Source organism: Gorilla gorilla, chromosome X (assembly GCF_029281585.2).
Source record: "Gorilla gorilla gorilla isolate KB3781 chromosome X, NHGRI_mGorGor1-v2.1_pri, whole genome shotgun sequence".
Taxonomy (NCBI): Eukaryota; Metazoa; Chordata; class Mammalia; order Primates; family Hominidae; genus Gorilla; species Gorilla gorilla.
The window spans coordinates 42862266-42876028 of NC_073247.2; the positions used below are offsets into that span (position 1 = coordinate 42862266).

General features: G+C 31.9%; 1 protein-coding gene across 8 annotated transcripts in view; it reads right to left on the reverse strand.

Annotated features, from left to right (window-relative positions):
* DMD (dystrophin) overlaps positions 1–13763 on the reverse strand; it is a 2091067-nt gene that overhangs the window by 1214072 nt on the left and 863232 nt on the right. For 6 of the 8 annotated variants that reach the window (XM_055376532.2, XM_055376533.2, XM_055376528.2 and 3 more), the window contains exons 38-41: positions 12944–13066; positions 10479–10616; positions 7661–7813; positions 6622–6804 (exon numbers count right to left, since the gene is read on the reverse strand). In XM_055376532.2, coding sequence (XP_055232507.1) covers positions 6622–6804; positions 7661–7813; positions 10479–10616; positions 12944–13066 — 597 coding nt within the window. The remainder of the gene's footprint in view (positions 1–6621; positions 6805–7660; positions 7814–10478; positions 10617–12943; positions 13067–13763) is intronic. The other 2 variants (XM_055376531.2, XM_055376530.2) reach the window with 2 other exon arrangements.

Genomic DNA, 13763 nt, shown 5'->3' on the forward strand with positions numbered 1-13763 from the left:
ATAACATTTATATATACATGTTATATATAACATATGTTATATATATTACATGTTATATATAACGTATGTTATATATAAAACATGTTATATATACAACGTGTATATGTTATATATAACATGTTATATACATAACATCTCTATGTTATATATAAAACATGTTATATATAAACAAACATGTTACACACATAACATATAACATGTTATATACATAACATATACATAACATGTATATATAACATGTTATATACATAACATATACATAACATGTATATATAACATGTTATATACATAACATATACATAACATGTATATATAACATAACATGTTATACACATAACATGTATATATAACGTGTATCTATGTAGAACATGTGTATATAGGCATAACATGTATATATAAAACGTTATATACGTATATGTATATATAAAATGTTATATACATATAACATGTATATATAAAACGTTATATATGTATAACATGTTATATTCAATGTTATATATGTATAACATGTTATATATAACGTGTATATATAACATGTTATATAACATGTGTATGTTATATATAACGTGTATGTATAACATGTTATATATAACGTGTATATAACATGTTATATGTAACATGTGTGAATATGTATAACATGTTATATATGTTATATATGACATGTGTATGTGTGTATAGCATGTTATATGTGTGTGTAACATGTGTATATATGTATAACATGTTATATATACACATGACATGTTATATATGTTAGCCAGGCTGATCTGGAACTCCTCACCTCAAGTGATCCGCCTACCTCAGCCTCACAAAGAGCTGGGATTACAGTTGTGAGCCACCACGCCCAGCCAAGGACTATTTTAAATAACACATTTATTGCAGCATTTAATCTACAAACAAGGTTAATTTTCTATCAGCCTTCCAAGAGCATGTATATTTTGGAAATGTGTACTTTAATTTTGTCAAAATATCCCATTACAATTACCCTGCTGTAGGACAAGCTATCCATTGCAATACAATATTGTAACCCTCTTCATATTCACCTTTTACCACCTCACTGTTATGTTCCAGAAGCTCTGTCTTTCCTTAGTATGCCTACTTCTAGAAGTAACCGTAAGAGAAACTGAAGTTCTGAACAGCAGTCTTAAACTCCCAATTTGCATACATAAGTATAGGGAATATAAAATATTTATAACAGAAACGACTACATTACATAACCAGATTATACATCAAAGTTCTACGAAATATTCATTGTTCCTAAATGAAAGGATATCTAAGTAAGTTATAGCACCTATGCAAAATTCTAGGTGAAAAATATTCCATTAGAAAAATATGTTCAAAGATACTGATATGGAAATGAAATTGGTTGTGTTTAAGTATAGAAAAGAAACCTTTAGGCCTCTATGTTAGCAGAATAGCAAAAAGGGAGACAAAGTGTGAGTAACAGAAGTGATAGGAAGGGGCTACATCATATAGCAGATCACAGGATTTCATTTAAAGAGTAATGGGCAGGAGGGGCCTGATATGATCTCATTAACACCTTAGAAGGAGCTCTCTACCTTCACCAGGAGAAATATGGTGTAAGTGGGGAAAAGACTGGAAGAAGAGGTTAGAGGTTGTTGAAGTAATCCAGATGAGAGATGATAATCTTGTAGATTAGCACTTCCATAACAGATACGGAGGAGTGATTTGATGCATTTTGCAGGTATATCCAACAAGAGTGGAAATAATTTACATAGTAATGTAAGAGAAGAGAATCATGAAGGATGTCTAGGTTTCTGACTTAAGTAAATAATAGTGCAATTTAATAACATCTGGAGATGTTGGTAGATGCCAATTAATGTAGATGGGGGGTGGATCATTTATTTTTCACTTGGCTATTGTATGTTTGAGATGCTCATTAGGCATCCAAGATATGAGACTGTTGGATATAAAATGTTAAACATCAAGATCATATACTTGGTATTTGATGTCATAACATGTTCAGCTCAAGTGGAAATGTACTTAGAAAACGGACATTTCTTTTTCTTCACTGAGGTGGGCTTTTTTTTGTATTTTTTTGCTGCTCTTCTTGGAAAGGTCATGTATGTATACATATTTCAGAGGTTTAGCACTTTTTTGCTATGTAGAAACATTATAATTGGTAATAATTTACATAGAACACATTATGCACAAGCCTTATATTTGTTGACATTATCTAGAATAAGTCTTGTATTTATCTCCCTTTACATAGCATATGTAATATATAGGATATGAATTAAGGATATGTAATTCATAGGATATGCAAAAAGTCTTGTATTTGATTTATCTCTCTTTACATAGGATCAGTCAAACACTGCATTCTCCTAGTATTCTGTGTTTTCCTTGGTGGCACTGACCAAATTTCAGGATTATAAGCTTTTTAAATAAATGTTCTTATTTACAGAGAAAACAATTTTATACAGCTTTACATCGCTGTCTCCTTCCTTCTAGTTTCATTTTATTTTACACAAGTATATTGCTTAGTAATTATTTTAGCAAAAATCTATAGGCAAGAAATTCTTAGTTTCTGTTTAGGTGAAACTAGCTGTATGTCTGAAAATATTTTGCCTTAATTTTTGAATCATGTTTTACCTGGTATTTGAAAATGTGCCTAGCATTTTGAAGATATTATTCAACTGTCTTCTAATATCTATTGTTGATGAAAAGTCTGCAGTCAATATTGTCATCCTGTAAATGTTCTTTTGTCTTTAGTAACCTTTATGATACCTTTTTGATTATTGATGCTCTGAGTTTCATTCAGAGCTAGCTGGTAGACTTTTTATTTTTTCCACGTTGGTTGACCTTTATTGAATTTGAGAATTCATAAAAATTTACATTTATTCCATTTTATTAAATTTCATATGAAATATTGTCTCTTCCCCATAATCCCCATTTTTTCAACTTGAAACTTATTTCATGCAGATGTTTGAGCGATTAATTATATTTTCATTTCTAGACTTTGTTTTTTCAAATCTTCGTTTTCACTTTATATAATGGCCTATTCTTACTGGAAAAAAACCCATTTACTTTTTATTTTTGAACATCAAAAATTACTTAATATCCTTTGGTGATTATCCTCTTATCTCTATTTTCTTCAGGTATACATTCTCCTTTTAACGTTTGGCATCTGATAACATTGCTTATAATTTTTTTCCACAATAATCATAATTTTAGTTTGTAAGCTTATGTTCCTTGGGAGTTTCACATGACCCTTGGGGGTTGTAGTGGTATCTTCATTATATAATTTTGTGTTTGCAAATGCCTGGGCTCTCTGAGGTTATTTTCCAAATGCTACAATGATCTGTGGGGCAGTTTATGGAAAATCATGCCCTTTCTTGGCAGTCATCAGATTTGTGTGATATTTCCTGTGTTTATTCTGTGAATCTAGAGAAAAGTATCTGCTTATATATTATGGAATCAAATTTGAAATTTTCACTGAATGAGATATCTGTTGTTAACATTTTAAACAAATGCTGCATACTTAATTCTCTTAATGACTTATGAAAATATTTTAAAAATTAAAGATTATGTCTATTTTCCAATGTTAATATATATACAGAAAGGAGAGGAAGAAAACTTTCATGCATTGAGCCTGCATAACACAGCAGGTGTTTGACAAATATTACCTTATTTGATCCTCAGAAACATCCTTATCTCCATTATACAGATGAAGTAAATGAGACTCAGTTTATCCCTGATCATACAGCACTCAAAGTTACTGGGATTCATATTCAAGGCTGTTTATCCAAGAGTTAATTTTACTAGACCACACTGCTGTGATAGTACATCCTATAGAACTATCCCTTTTCCTCAGTTTACAGTCCGTGCTTGGTCTTAACTGAGGAACCTAGTTTCTAAACCAACAGGAAATATATTAGAAATGATTGGAATTCCTAATTAAGGCAGGAGTTCTCTCATTTTGAATATCTGGTAAAATTTTTACCTGCTTCCTCCCAGTCTCATGCCTCTTCTTTATCATCTCCAGGTTTGCCCTGAGGACCACAATTTGCAGATACCCTCTACTATGCTTTGGTCTGCATTCCTGTGTGGCTGGGCGCTGCCTCATGATTGTTCCCTCAAAGTCTCAGTCCTTTTCTGAGCTTTATTACTACCATATATAGCTCTGACATGGACAGAGTCCCCTAAATGCCTTAATTTTACAGTGGTTAGCACTCCTCTGAGTCTTTATCTGTGAGATAAGGAAAATTAATTTTTCATTTTAAACTCACTCAGCTCTCACATACTAAGCACTTTAAGAGTACCGCTTACTATTTCAACTTGTTGCTGTAAAGACATGAAAGATGAACTTTAAGCCTAGAGTTTATATCTAGAAAAAACAAAAAGGGACAGTTAGGAAAAATAAAAATCAAACAATTAGAGGAGGAGAATATAGGGGGAGGTAAGAAATTCTGAAGCTATGGCATATGCTGCATCAGAGCCATTGTAAGGTTATATCAAATACTACTTTTCATTAAGCTGCTTACTATGACTATCACAAATGACTCTAGGGCATAAGAATTGGGAAAGATAACTCTAATCAGTGGCCACCATGAAATTAGTTTTAAAATGCATTGACAATTGGTAAAGTATAAAGATATATCTTGAATATTTCTACATCCACCTGTCTATCTATCTACCTACCAACCTATATACCTACTTATCGTCTACCAATTATCCTTCAGTTCTAATTAAAATCTGATGCCAAATATAACTGCAATATTAAATTGATTATTCTTCTTACAGATTGTGATTACTTTATTATCATGGATATTTAAGAGTTAACACAAAAATAGCCCCCTTCACATTCTGAATTTTGGATCTTTAATATATAAAACTTAAGAATAAATCGTTTATGAGGAAAATATATCCTAGAATTTTACTACAATTTTTTAAAAAAATATACTGGTTCACATATGCTTCCTTTATTTCACCAGTCATTATTACGTTGTACAAATATTTGTTGAGAGCCTACTATGAATAGGGACATAATGGCATTTTAAGTAAGTGGTTTATGGAGATTTTTGATCCTGTGCCTATTTAGCCATAAAGCATTAGCAACTTGATTAGTTTGTAACGAATTTTAAAGCTGCATATTGGGTGTGTCAAGACCTGGGGAAAATTGGAATGGAGAAATGAGTTAGTAGTCAGATAATTCAAAGCAAAGGACTCCCCCTTGAATGATCTATTAAATTGAGGTGAAACTATTTTATTAGAATTTTCTTTTTGATTGCCTTAATCTTTCACTTCATTTTGCATCTGCAGACACAGGCTTGCTGGTTAGTGTAAGGTTATTTATGACACATTACATTCATAACATCTAATATGAAGGATAATAGGCTGAAACATTCAGCCAGGTGGAATTAGACTTCATATGCAATACAGTTTCACTATTTCTTGTATTCTTCCAATTGCTCAGAATATTCACCTGCTATTAAACTTTACGGTATTAGATTTAACAGAAAACAGTGTATTTATGAATTTTCTTGAAGTATTAAAAGAAGTCACAATAATATGCAACATACTTCCCTTATATGCTTATAAAATTAAGTTATGGTAATTGCCTTTGACATTTTAAAAATATACACCAAATTAAATGGAACTGACAATATCACAGAAGAAGTTCCCAAGAAGTCTCATACATGGGCGGAACCCTATGCAGTTGTTATTTACATAGGGCAAAATGGTTGAGTATCTGTTTGATTCATATAATTTAACCTAACTTAACTATAAAGACTTAGTTTCCAGACTTTGACATCCTGGTTTTGTGAGGAGTACTTTCTTCTATAATTACAGATGATGATCATTCCTCTTCATCTTACAAGCGTTAATAATAGGAACAAAAATGTACCTATCAGAAAACCTCTATGGTTTATACCTATCACAAATAAAGAAGTGAGACCAAGCTAACAATTCTGAATCGCCTTTTTAAAGAGAGAACCATACACTTTCCATTCAGTTGTTGAAAGAAGAGCAGTCACTCCTTTTTGTTTTGGCTGGTAACATTTCAGTAATAACATTATCTGATATTGTTCAATCTGCAATCAATTAGCAACCATCTTACTAGGCATCCAGTTCTTTTATGGGCATTGTAATCCATTAAGTAGTTAAACCAGGTGTGAGGATTAAGCTATTATTCTTCAAGTCAATGAGATAATGGCTTATGCAGGTTGACATAAGATGTACCACGAAATATTTATTATTTATCATGTATACATTAAGAAAGTAAAATCAGCATGGGATGATCTCAGGAAAGCAATACATATTTTTTGGATTAGACATTGAAGTAAAGTGAATGTATGATAAATTGACAAATTAACATTGCCAATGTTATGAAAAATGATGTAGCAAAAAAAATTAAGATGTATTTTCATTTTTGATAAGGGGTTTTCCCTGTTATCTGTTAATTTCTTGTGTCTTTAATTGGCAAAATTAAGCACTAGTGTTACAGAAGCCCAAAGTGAGGGAAACCACTCACTTTCAGAATGTACATTAGAAGTTTAAAACTGTACCCAGATTTTTTGTCTCTTTTTTTTTTATTAGTAGGCCTCTGTTAATAGAGTAGTAGTTGCAAACACATACGTGGGTTTGCCAGTAACAACTCACAATTTGTGCAAAGTTGAGTCTTCGAAACTGAGCAAATTTGCTCTCAATTTCCCGCCAGCGCTTGCTGAGCTGGATCTGAGTTGGCTCCACTGCCATTGCGGCCCCATCCTCAGACAAGCCCTCAGCTTGCCTACGCACTGCATTCAGCTCCTCTTTCTTCTTCTGCAATTCCCGATCAATTTCCTATTGAGCAAAACCAATACAGGGCCCAGGGCAGTTAGCTAACCACATCAACCGACTTGCAAGCAGCAAATACTTCTCTCAAAATTTCAAAGGCTGTTGTCCCTTTATTGTCATCCTTTGAAATTTACAAATATGAAAGGCATGACTGTCATCCTCGCTCAATAATCCAAATATTATTTCAGTTATCCTTTAAATGCTTGGTTTTAGATATTCTAATTAAGTAAATATTTAAATTGGTCTACCATTTTCTTTCTTCTAAATTCCTCTGGTGTCTTGGGATTTGAATCAATTTGGAGTGATAACTCATTATTTATTAGGGACCGTCCATATAGAATATAATTTAGAGGGTAAGTGAATAAGTTATTTATTTCCTTTTTAAAGGTTTGAGGAACTCAACAGAGAATGAAGCAAAATAAAAAGTGTAAAATAATAACAGAAAAAACATATTTAGACAATATGCAAATAAATCTATAGAGATTGAACACTGATGTGTGAAGATGCTCTGATGAAATGAATGTGCTAACATGAGTAAGAAGTCGTCCATATACCGATAAGTCATTAGTTCATCTGGAACAAAGATACACAAAGTCAATTACAATTTCACCAGAAAACACATCACATTTCTTAAATCATTTTACATAGTCTAAAAGTAAAACATTTTATTCATTCAACATTACGTCAATTGAATAACACTTAATACAATACATTTACTGAAAACAACACACAATACAAGGAAATGCATCAAATCAAAGAGAACATTAATAGAAACAAGAACATCAACATTTTAAATATGATCTTCACAGGTTAATTAAACTGTATAATAAAATCTGGTATTGACATTCTAAAACAACATTACCTTTATTTTCCTTTCATCTCTGGGCTCAGGTAGGCTGGCTAATTTTTTTTCAATGTCATCCAAGCATTTCAGGAGATCATCAGCCTGCCTCTTGTACTGATACCACTGATGAGAAATTTCTAGAGCCTTTTTTCTTCTTTGAGACCTCAAATCCTGTTCATGGTGCAGACATTATTAAAATATCAATATATATGTATAGTGCACTTCTGGCTGCAGTTATTTATCAAAGTAATTTGCGTCCCTCATCTTTTTGTACAACTTAGGTTAAAATCATATTTAAATGCAAAATATACAAAGACATAATTAAATTGTCTATTGATGAGGCAGGACCCATGTATAGGAAGCTAAGAAACCTGAATAACACACTTAAAGTATTTTCTCTTAGCATGTTCAAACTTGCTTAAAAATTTTGTCACATTTAATTGACTCTTAATGAGCAAATTGTTGTGTAGTTTATGTGAAAGAGTTTAATATACGAATACAATTGACTTAACTAGATACAAACTCACAAACCTAGTGAGTTTGTATTTGACTTAAAATAGGTAAAATTCTAAAATGTATATCTTTAGCCTTGGGGCTCATCAACAAAACTTTATGTACTCAACCAATATACATTCATGTTTTTAGAAATGCCTACATAAGAGTTTCATAGGCCATTAATATTTTATGATTAGAAATATAAAGCCATTTTAGTTGTCTTATAAACTGTTCCAACCTGTATGTGTAGCAGTGTCACCACTGTTCGTATATTTGTGAACATAACTAATAAAAAATTATGTTAGATAAATGCTTCTCCTTCCAAGGCTTGCATAGTCACATTTATCTTACTATACCAAATCATGCTCTAAATGCAAAACAATTAACTATTTGAAAAAAGAAAACAGCAAGTGCATGCTTTCAAATCAATGTGATAAGACTAATTTAATAAATCAACAATGGGGGGAAATCAGTCATCATGCTCTTTACAAGCACACCCAATATCTTCTGGGATTAATAGAATTACTCAAAATGCCATTTTATAATTCATGGGAACATAAGCTCTGCATGCAGCTTTCATTTCTACAGAAAGTAGCAATTAGGGTTTTATTCACAGGTTTAATTCGAGCTAAAAAATAATAAATATCAGAGAATTTCTAAAAATTTCATTGCATTGGAAAGTTTTGACCTTCTCTAAAATATTTCATAAGGACCAGAATTGGAACTATTTGACAGGTTTAAAAAGTTATTGAATATGTTGGTATAGATTGGTTTGGCGAGTAGTGTTGACGATTTTGATTAATCACTTATAGCCTATATTTGCAAGAATGAACTACATTTCATTATCCAGTTTGTTTAAAATTGGGAATTTAAACCTTGCTGTACTTTATGTTTTATGTTGAATTTTCAAACCTTCTGAGGAGTCAGATCGAATGCTGCTTTTTTCAAAGGTAACAAGATACAGCCACGTGAATTAGAGTTGAGCCATGCCTTACTTGTGACATAACTCACATCTGCCAAGAGAAAGGGCTTGGTGGTCATAAATCTGAAATATCTTTCATTTCCTAAGCACAAAGTGATGTATAATATGTAAAATATTTAGAGATGTCATGTAGATTTCTTTAGAGGAATGCCAGATAACCATTAAACACTGCTATTCAGTAGGACACATACCATCATACGACCAGTGTAGATACTTCTGAAAGCTTACTCACAGTTGGAAGGGTGTGAGTTACATAGCGTTCCGATTTTCTAGACACATTATGGTGTGCTTTTGCACTCCCTCGAGGAAGAGGCCTTTTCTCTTTTCTATATTTATCAGCAGTTACCTTCAGAACACCTGCTGGCCAATTAGACTTTCCTTGTGGATTCCTTGCAGGCACAATACTGTGTAATTACATTCTCAGCAGTGTTTATTTGGTTGACTATAGGGGGAAAGGTTTTATTCTCTTATTTGCATGTAGAAAGCAGACTCCATCTACCTGCTAGGTGGATCCACCTTCATAACTACATAGCTCAAAAGAGTGATTTACAAGGAAAAGCTCAGCAATTAAAAGTATTAGAAAATCAGCCATGCATGCAAATAGTGATTATTGCAAAGCATATACAAAAAAAAGTTTCTTTCACAAAACTTTCTACATGTCTAGTCTCAAGAACTTCCTAGATACTATTATAGAAAAATTAAGTTTATCCTACTCTTCCTGCACAAACCAGATGAGTCACGTGGGGACTTGAAGCCATACACTACACTGCTTAATATGAAAGTAGCAGTTCTTATTCCAGGGCACTAAGATTATTTTTTAGGATTCCTACATAAATGAAATTTGACTTTTGTAGATAGTTGCAAAGAGTGACTTTCTTAAAGGCATAATCAAGTTTTAAAAATAAATAAATGAAAAGAATCTAGGGCTTATTAAACAAGTATCAGGTTACCAAAAAATTGGACCTAATGCAAGCAAAATCAATTAAGTAAAGAAAGCAGGAATAATGGATATATGTAGATCGGTTATTCTGGCAGTTAGGCAGGTTTTTTTTCAATATAAAGTAGCTGATAAAAATAAAGCACATTAGAAAATTAAATGTATAAGTACTATGAATGCATTTCCATCTTTCAATTACTACTTAGAAAAATATGTCTTTAAAAAGCCATAACTTTTAAGCAACACATCTTTCAAAATCAAATACCACTCAAAAATGTTAAATAAAGCACACACATTGAACAGAAAAAGTGAGTTTCAGATGACTAAGAGTCTTAAGCAGATTCTATTAATGCACATTATATTTTACCCTATATATTTAAAAAAACCACAGGCAAGGTATATTATAATTTTAGCTCTAATACCTTGAGAGCATTATGTTTTGTCTGTAACAGCTGCTGTTTTATCTTTATTTCCTCTCGCTTTCTCTCATCTGTGATTCTTTGTTGTAAGTTGTCTCCTCTTTGCAACAATTCTTTTACAGTACCCTCATTGTCTTCATTCTGATTAAAAACAACAAGTACAGTCTTCATTTTGGTTTTTAAAAAGCTGTACATTGTTAACAGAGATAATAAGACATGTTATTTAAACACACAAGAAAAATCCAATTTAAAACTTTCATGAAATGTTATTATAAGATACTGTGCTCATATCCTTTCTTTTACATTTTGTACTTTAGGTTTTAAAATAAGTTTCCTCCCATCTAGTTGTAAAGAACACATTTTTAGGGGCACCTGTAGAAAGATGGGGGAGTGTGGTACTTCATCTTGTCAGACAAGTCATGAATTACTGTGAAAGTATTCTTTTGGCTTTTTTAGTGTAGTTCTAGAAATTAAAACATTAGAGAAACGAGCTAATGTTATCATTTATAATGTTAACTGATCCATAAGGGAATACAGATGTGTATTTGTGACCGAGATAACAGCAAATCTGAAAATATTAACACACAACTACATGAAAATATTTTGATTTAAATGTACACTAATTCCTATCTAATAACTACGGCTTCATTTCTGAAACCTAAATGCTCAATATTAATAGGAGAAATATCAGGATATTAATAAAAATGATGTGATGTTACCATCAAATAATTTCTAAAATATGTCATATATGCATGTTAATTTAAATACGATCAAATAATATTAAAATATGGACTGGAAAACGGCTTTAAACATTTTCAATGGGTATTTTGTTCCTTTAGACTGCAAGAACAATATCTTAATTTTCCTTACTTAGAAATAAAATGTTTTGAATAAATGCTGGTCTAATATAGTCGCATATATGACCATGTGATTTTTCACCTTTAGTTTTCTTTCTTTCAACTCAGAATGTGAAAACTTTGTATCAAGTAGTCTCACATTGTAATGGTACTCAAGGTACACTGATGACATAAGGAAAACAAATAATAAATTTCAAAAGTCACAGGTATTTGTATGTGTGTATTACAATTCAAGGAATTAGATGTTATATATTTAAATCTATAATGCATAAACTTCAACACACAACTGAGGACTTATTCGTTTTGTATGGGGGAATGGGATTATTTTTGTCAGGGACTGGTCAATAATCTAAAGAAACATACAGCATAATATAGACACATTATATACTTATCATAATATAGACACATTATATACTTATAGTCTGTAAAAGACTTTCCTTATTTTAAAATGTGTTGTAAAAGTCCGTAGCATTTTCTAGGGCTGAGGACAAAAACAACAAAAAATTTAAAAACCCACTTCACTTCTTTCCCTATACCAGTTGAGGGCTCTAGGGCAGAGTTGGGGTCAGCCCAAGAGGTAATCAGTACTTTTTTTCATCTTGGTGCCCTCTAGTTTCTTCTTTGACCTGAAGTAGAGATTGTTGTAACTCAGCAACTTGGAAAGCCTCTTCTGCCTTTCTTTCCACAAGCTGAGTTGGCAAGGCCACCAAACCCCATACATGGGGAGTACTGATTGAGGCAGCTCCAGGAAGTGGGAACTAAGATTGGTGGGAATAGTTCTCCTATTGCTTCACACACTAATTACCTAAAATTTATATATTGTCTTCTGATGTCACTTTCAAGCATTGTCTGAGAAGGCTCTAGCACTGGTAATTGTAAAGGTTAAGAATGCCACAGAGGTGATGGCAGTGAAAGAGGGGAGAAAATTGTGAAGAGGAGGATGAAGAGAGAAAAAAAAGTCAGTTAATAAGGATGTGATGTAAAAATATTCAAGCCAGAGAGAAATTTAGTAGATACTTTGAAATTAGTTGGGATTGAAGGAGAATATTCTGAGGTTGGGAAGAGCCCACATGGTCATATTTCTTTACTCCCATGAAATAAGCAGCATGGATTTATACACATTTTAGACATATAAGGTACTAACTAAACAACTATTTGGTAAAACAACTTTGTGGGAAATTGTAATAAATAATGTTCATATTATGCATTATTCTCTCTTCACTGAAATAAATATTATACTACCAAAAACATTGCTGATACAAAATGTCGGTCATCTGTGATAGTTGAGTATTTTATTAAATTTTTAGTTTATTTTATGATTTGACTCTTTTTTCCAATTACATTTTGCCCTTGATAAGTTCAAAAGTAGGACAGGTCAAAAGAAAATTGCTAGGCTATTTATTAGAAACCATAAGTGCTCCTATATTACCATACCATAGTAATTCAGCATTTGTAATAAAAGGTCAAGAATATTCTGCATTTATAAAATTCATTAGAATCATAAAATGTGTAATATGTGTTCTGAAAATTCAGTTGGAGACTTATCTAAGTTCTTTCCAAATATTTATTTCCACTCCTAGTTCATTCACACTTTTATCACAACCAATTTACCATATCTTTATTGAAGTCTTCCTCTTTCAGATTCACCCCCTGCTGAATTTCAGCCTCCAGTGGTTCAAGCAATTTTTGTATATCTGAGTTAAACTGCTCCAATTCCTTCAAAGGAATGGAGGCCTAAAAAAAAAGATAGTGCTAATTTAAATCAAAATTACTTTTCATTAGAAACATAAACCAAAAGAAATACATTTATTGAACCTCCTGTTGCTAAACTAATCACATGCATTATGTTTCCATATTATGTTTTATGAAGGGTTTCGAAATACAACTGGAAAAGTACCTGAGGATGCAAATAAGGAGAAACATTTCACATCACCAGAGCTGAACATACATGCAAGATAGTACAAGTCATCATTTGGTGATATCAACCACAGTCAATTTACAGATACATTTGAATGGGCTAATTGTTAATATTCTAAAGTCAAATTTGACCTTATTTTAAATATTCTGATATAAATACATTTGGGTAAATATGTCTCATCAGAAATTGCCTCATTCATCAAATAACGGTAACCTCAGGTAGAAATGCAGAATTGTCATCTTATCCTTAGAAAAACTACATGGCAATCTGCTCAGATGTTTTAAATGACATTTTTAGCACAGCACAATTGACAGGCATGCTCTTCTAAGACAAACAATGCCATTAGCTTGCCTTAGGAACAGTTTGGTTGGTGATGCAAATAAATTCAAACGAATGAACCTAATATATTTCACATAAAGAATCTATACTTTTCAACCTTGTAAACATCAGTTTCTTTACTTTTGAACTGATAATGACCAGTCTCAGAAAACTTTAAAATCTCTTGACTTTCTA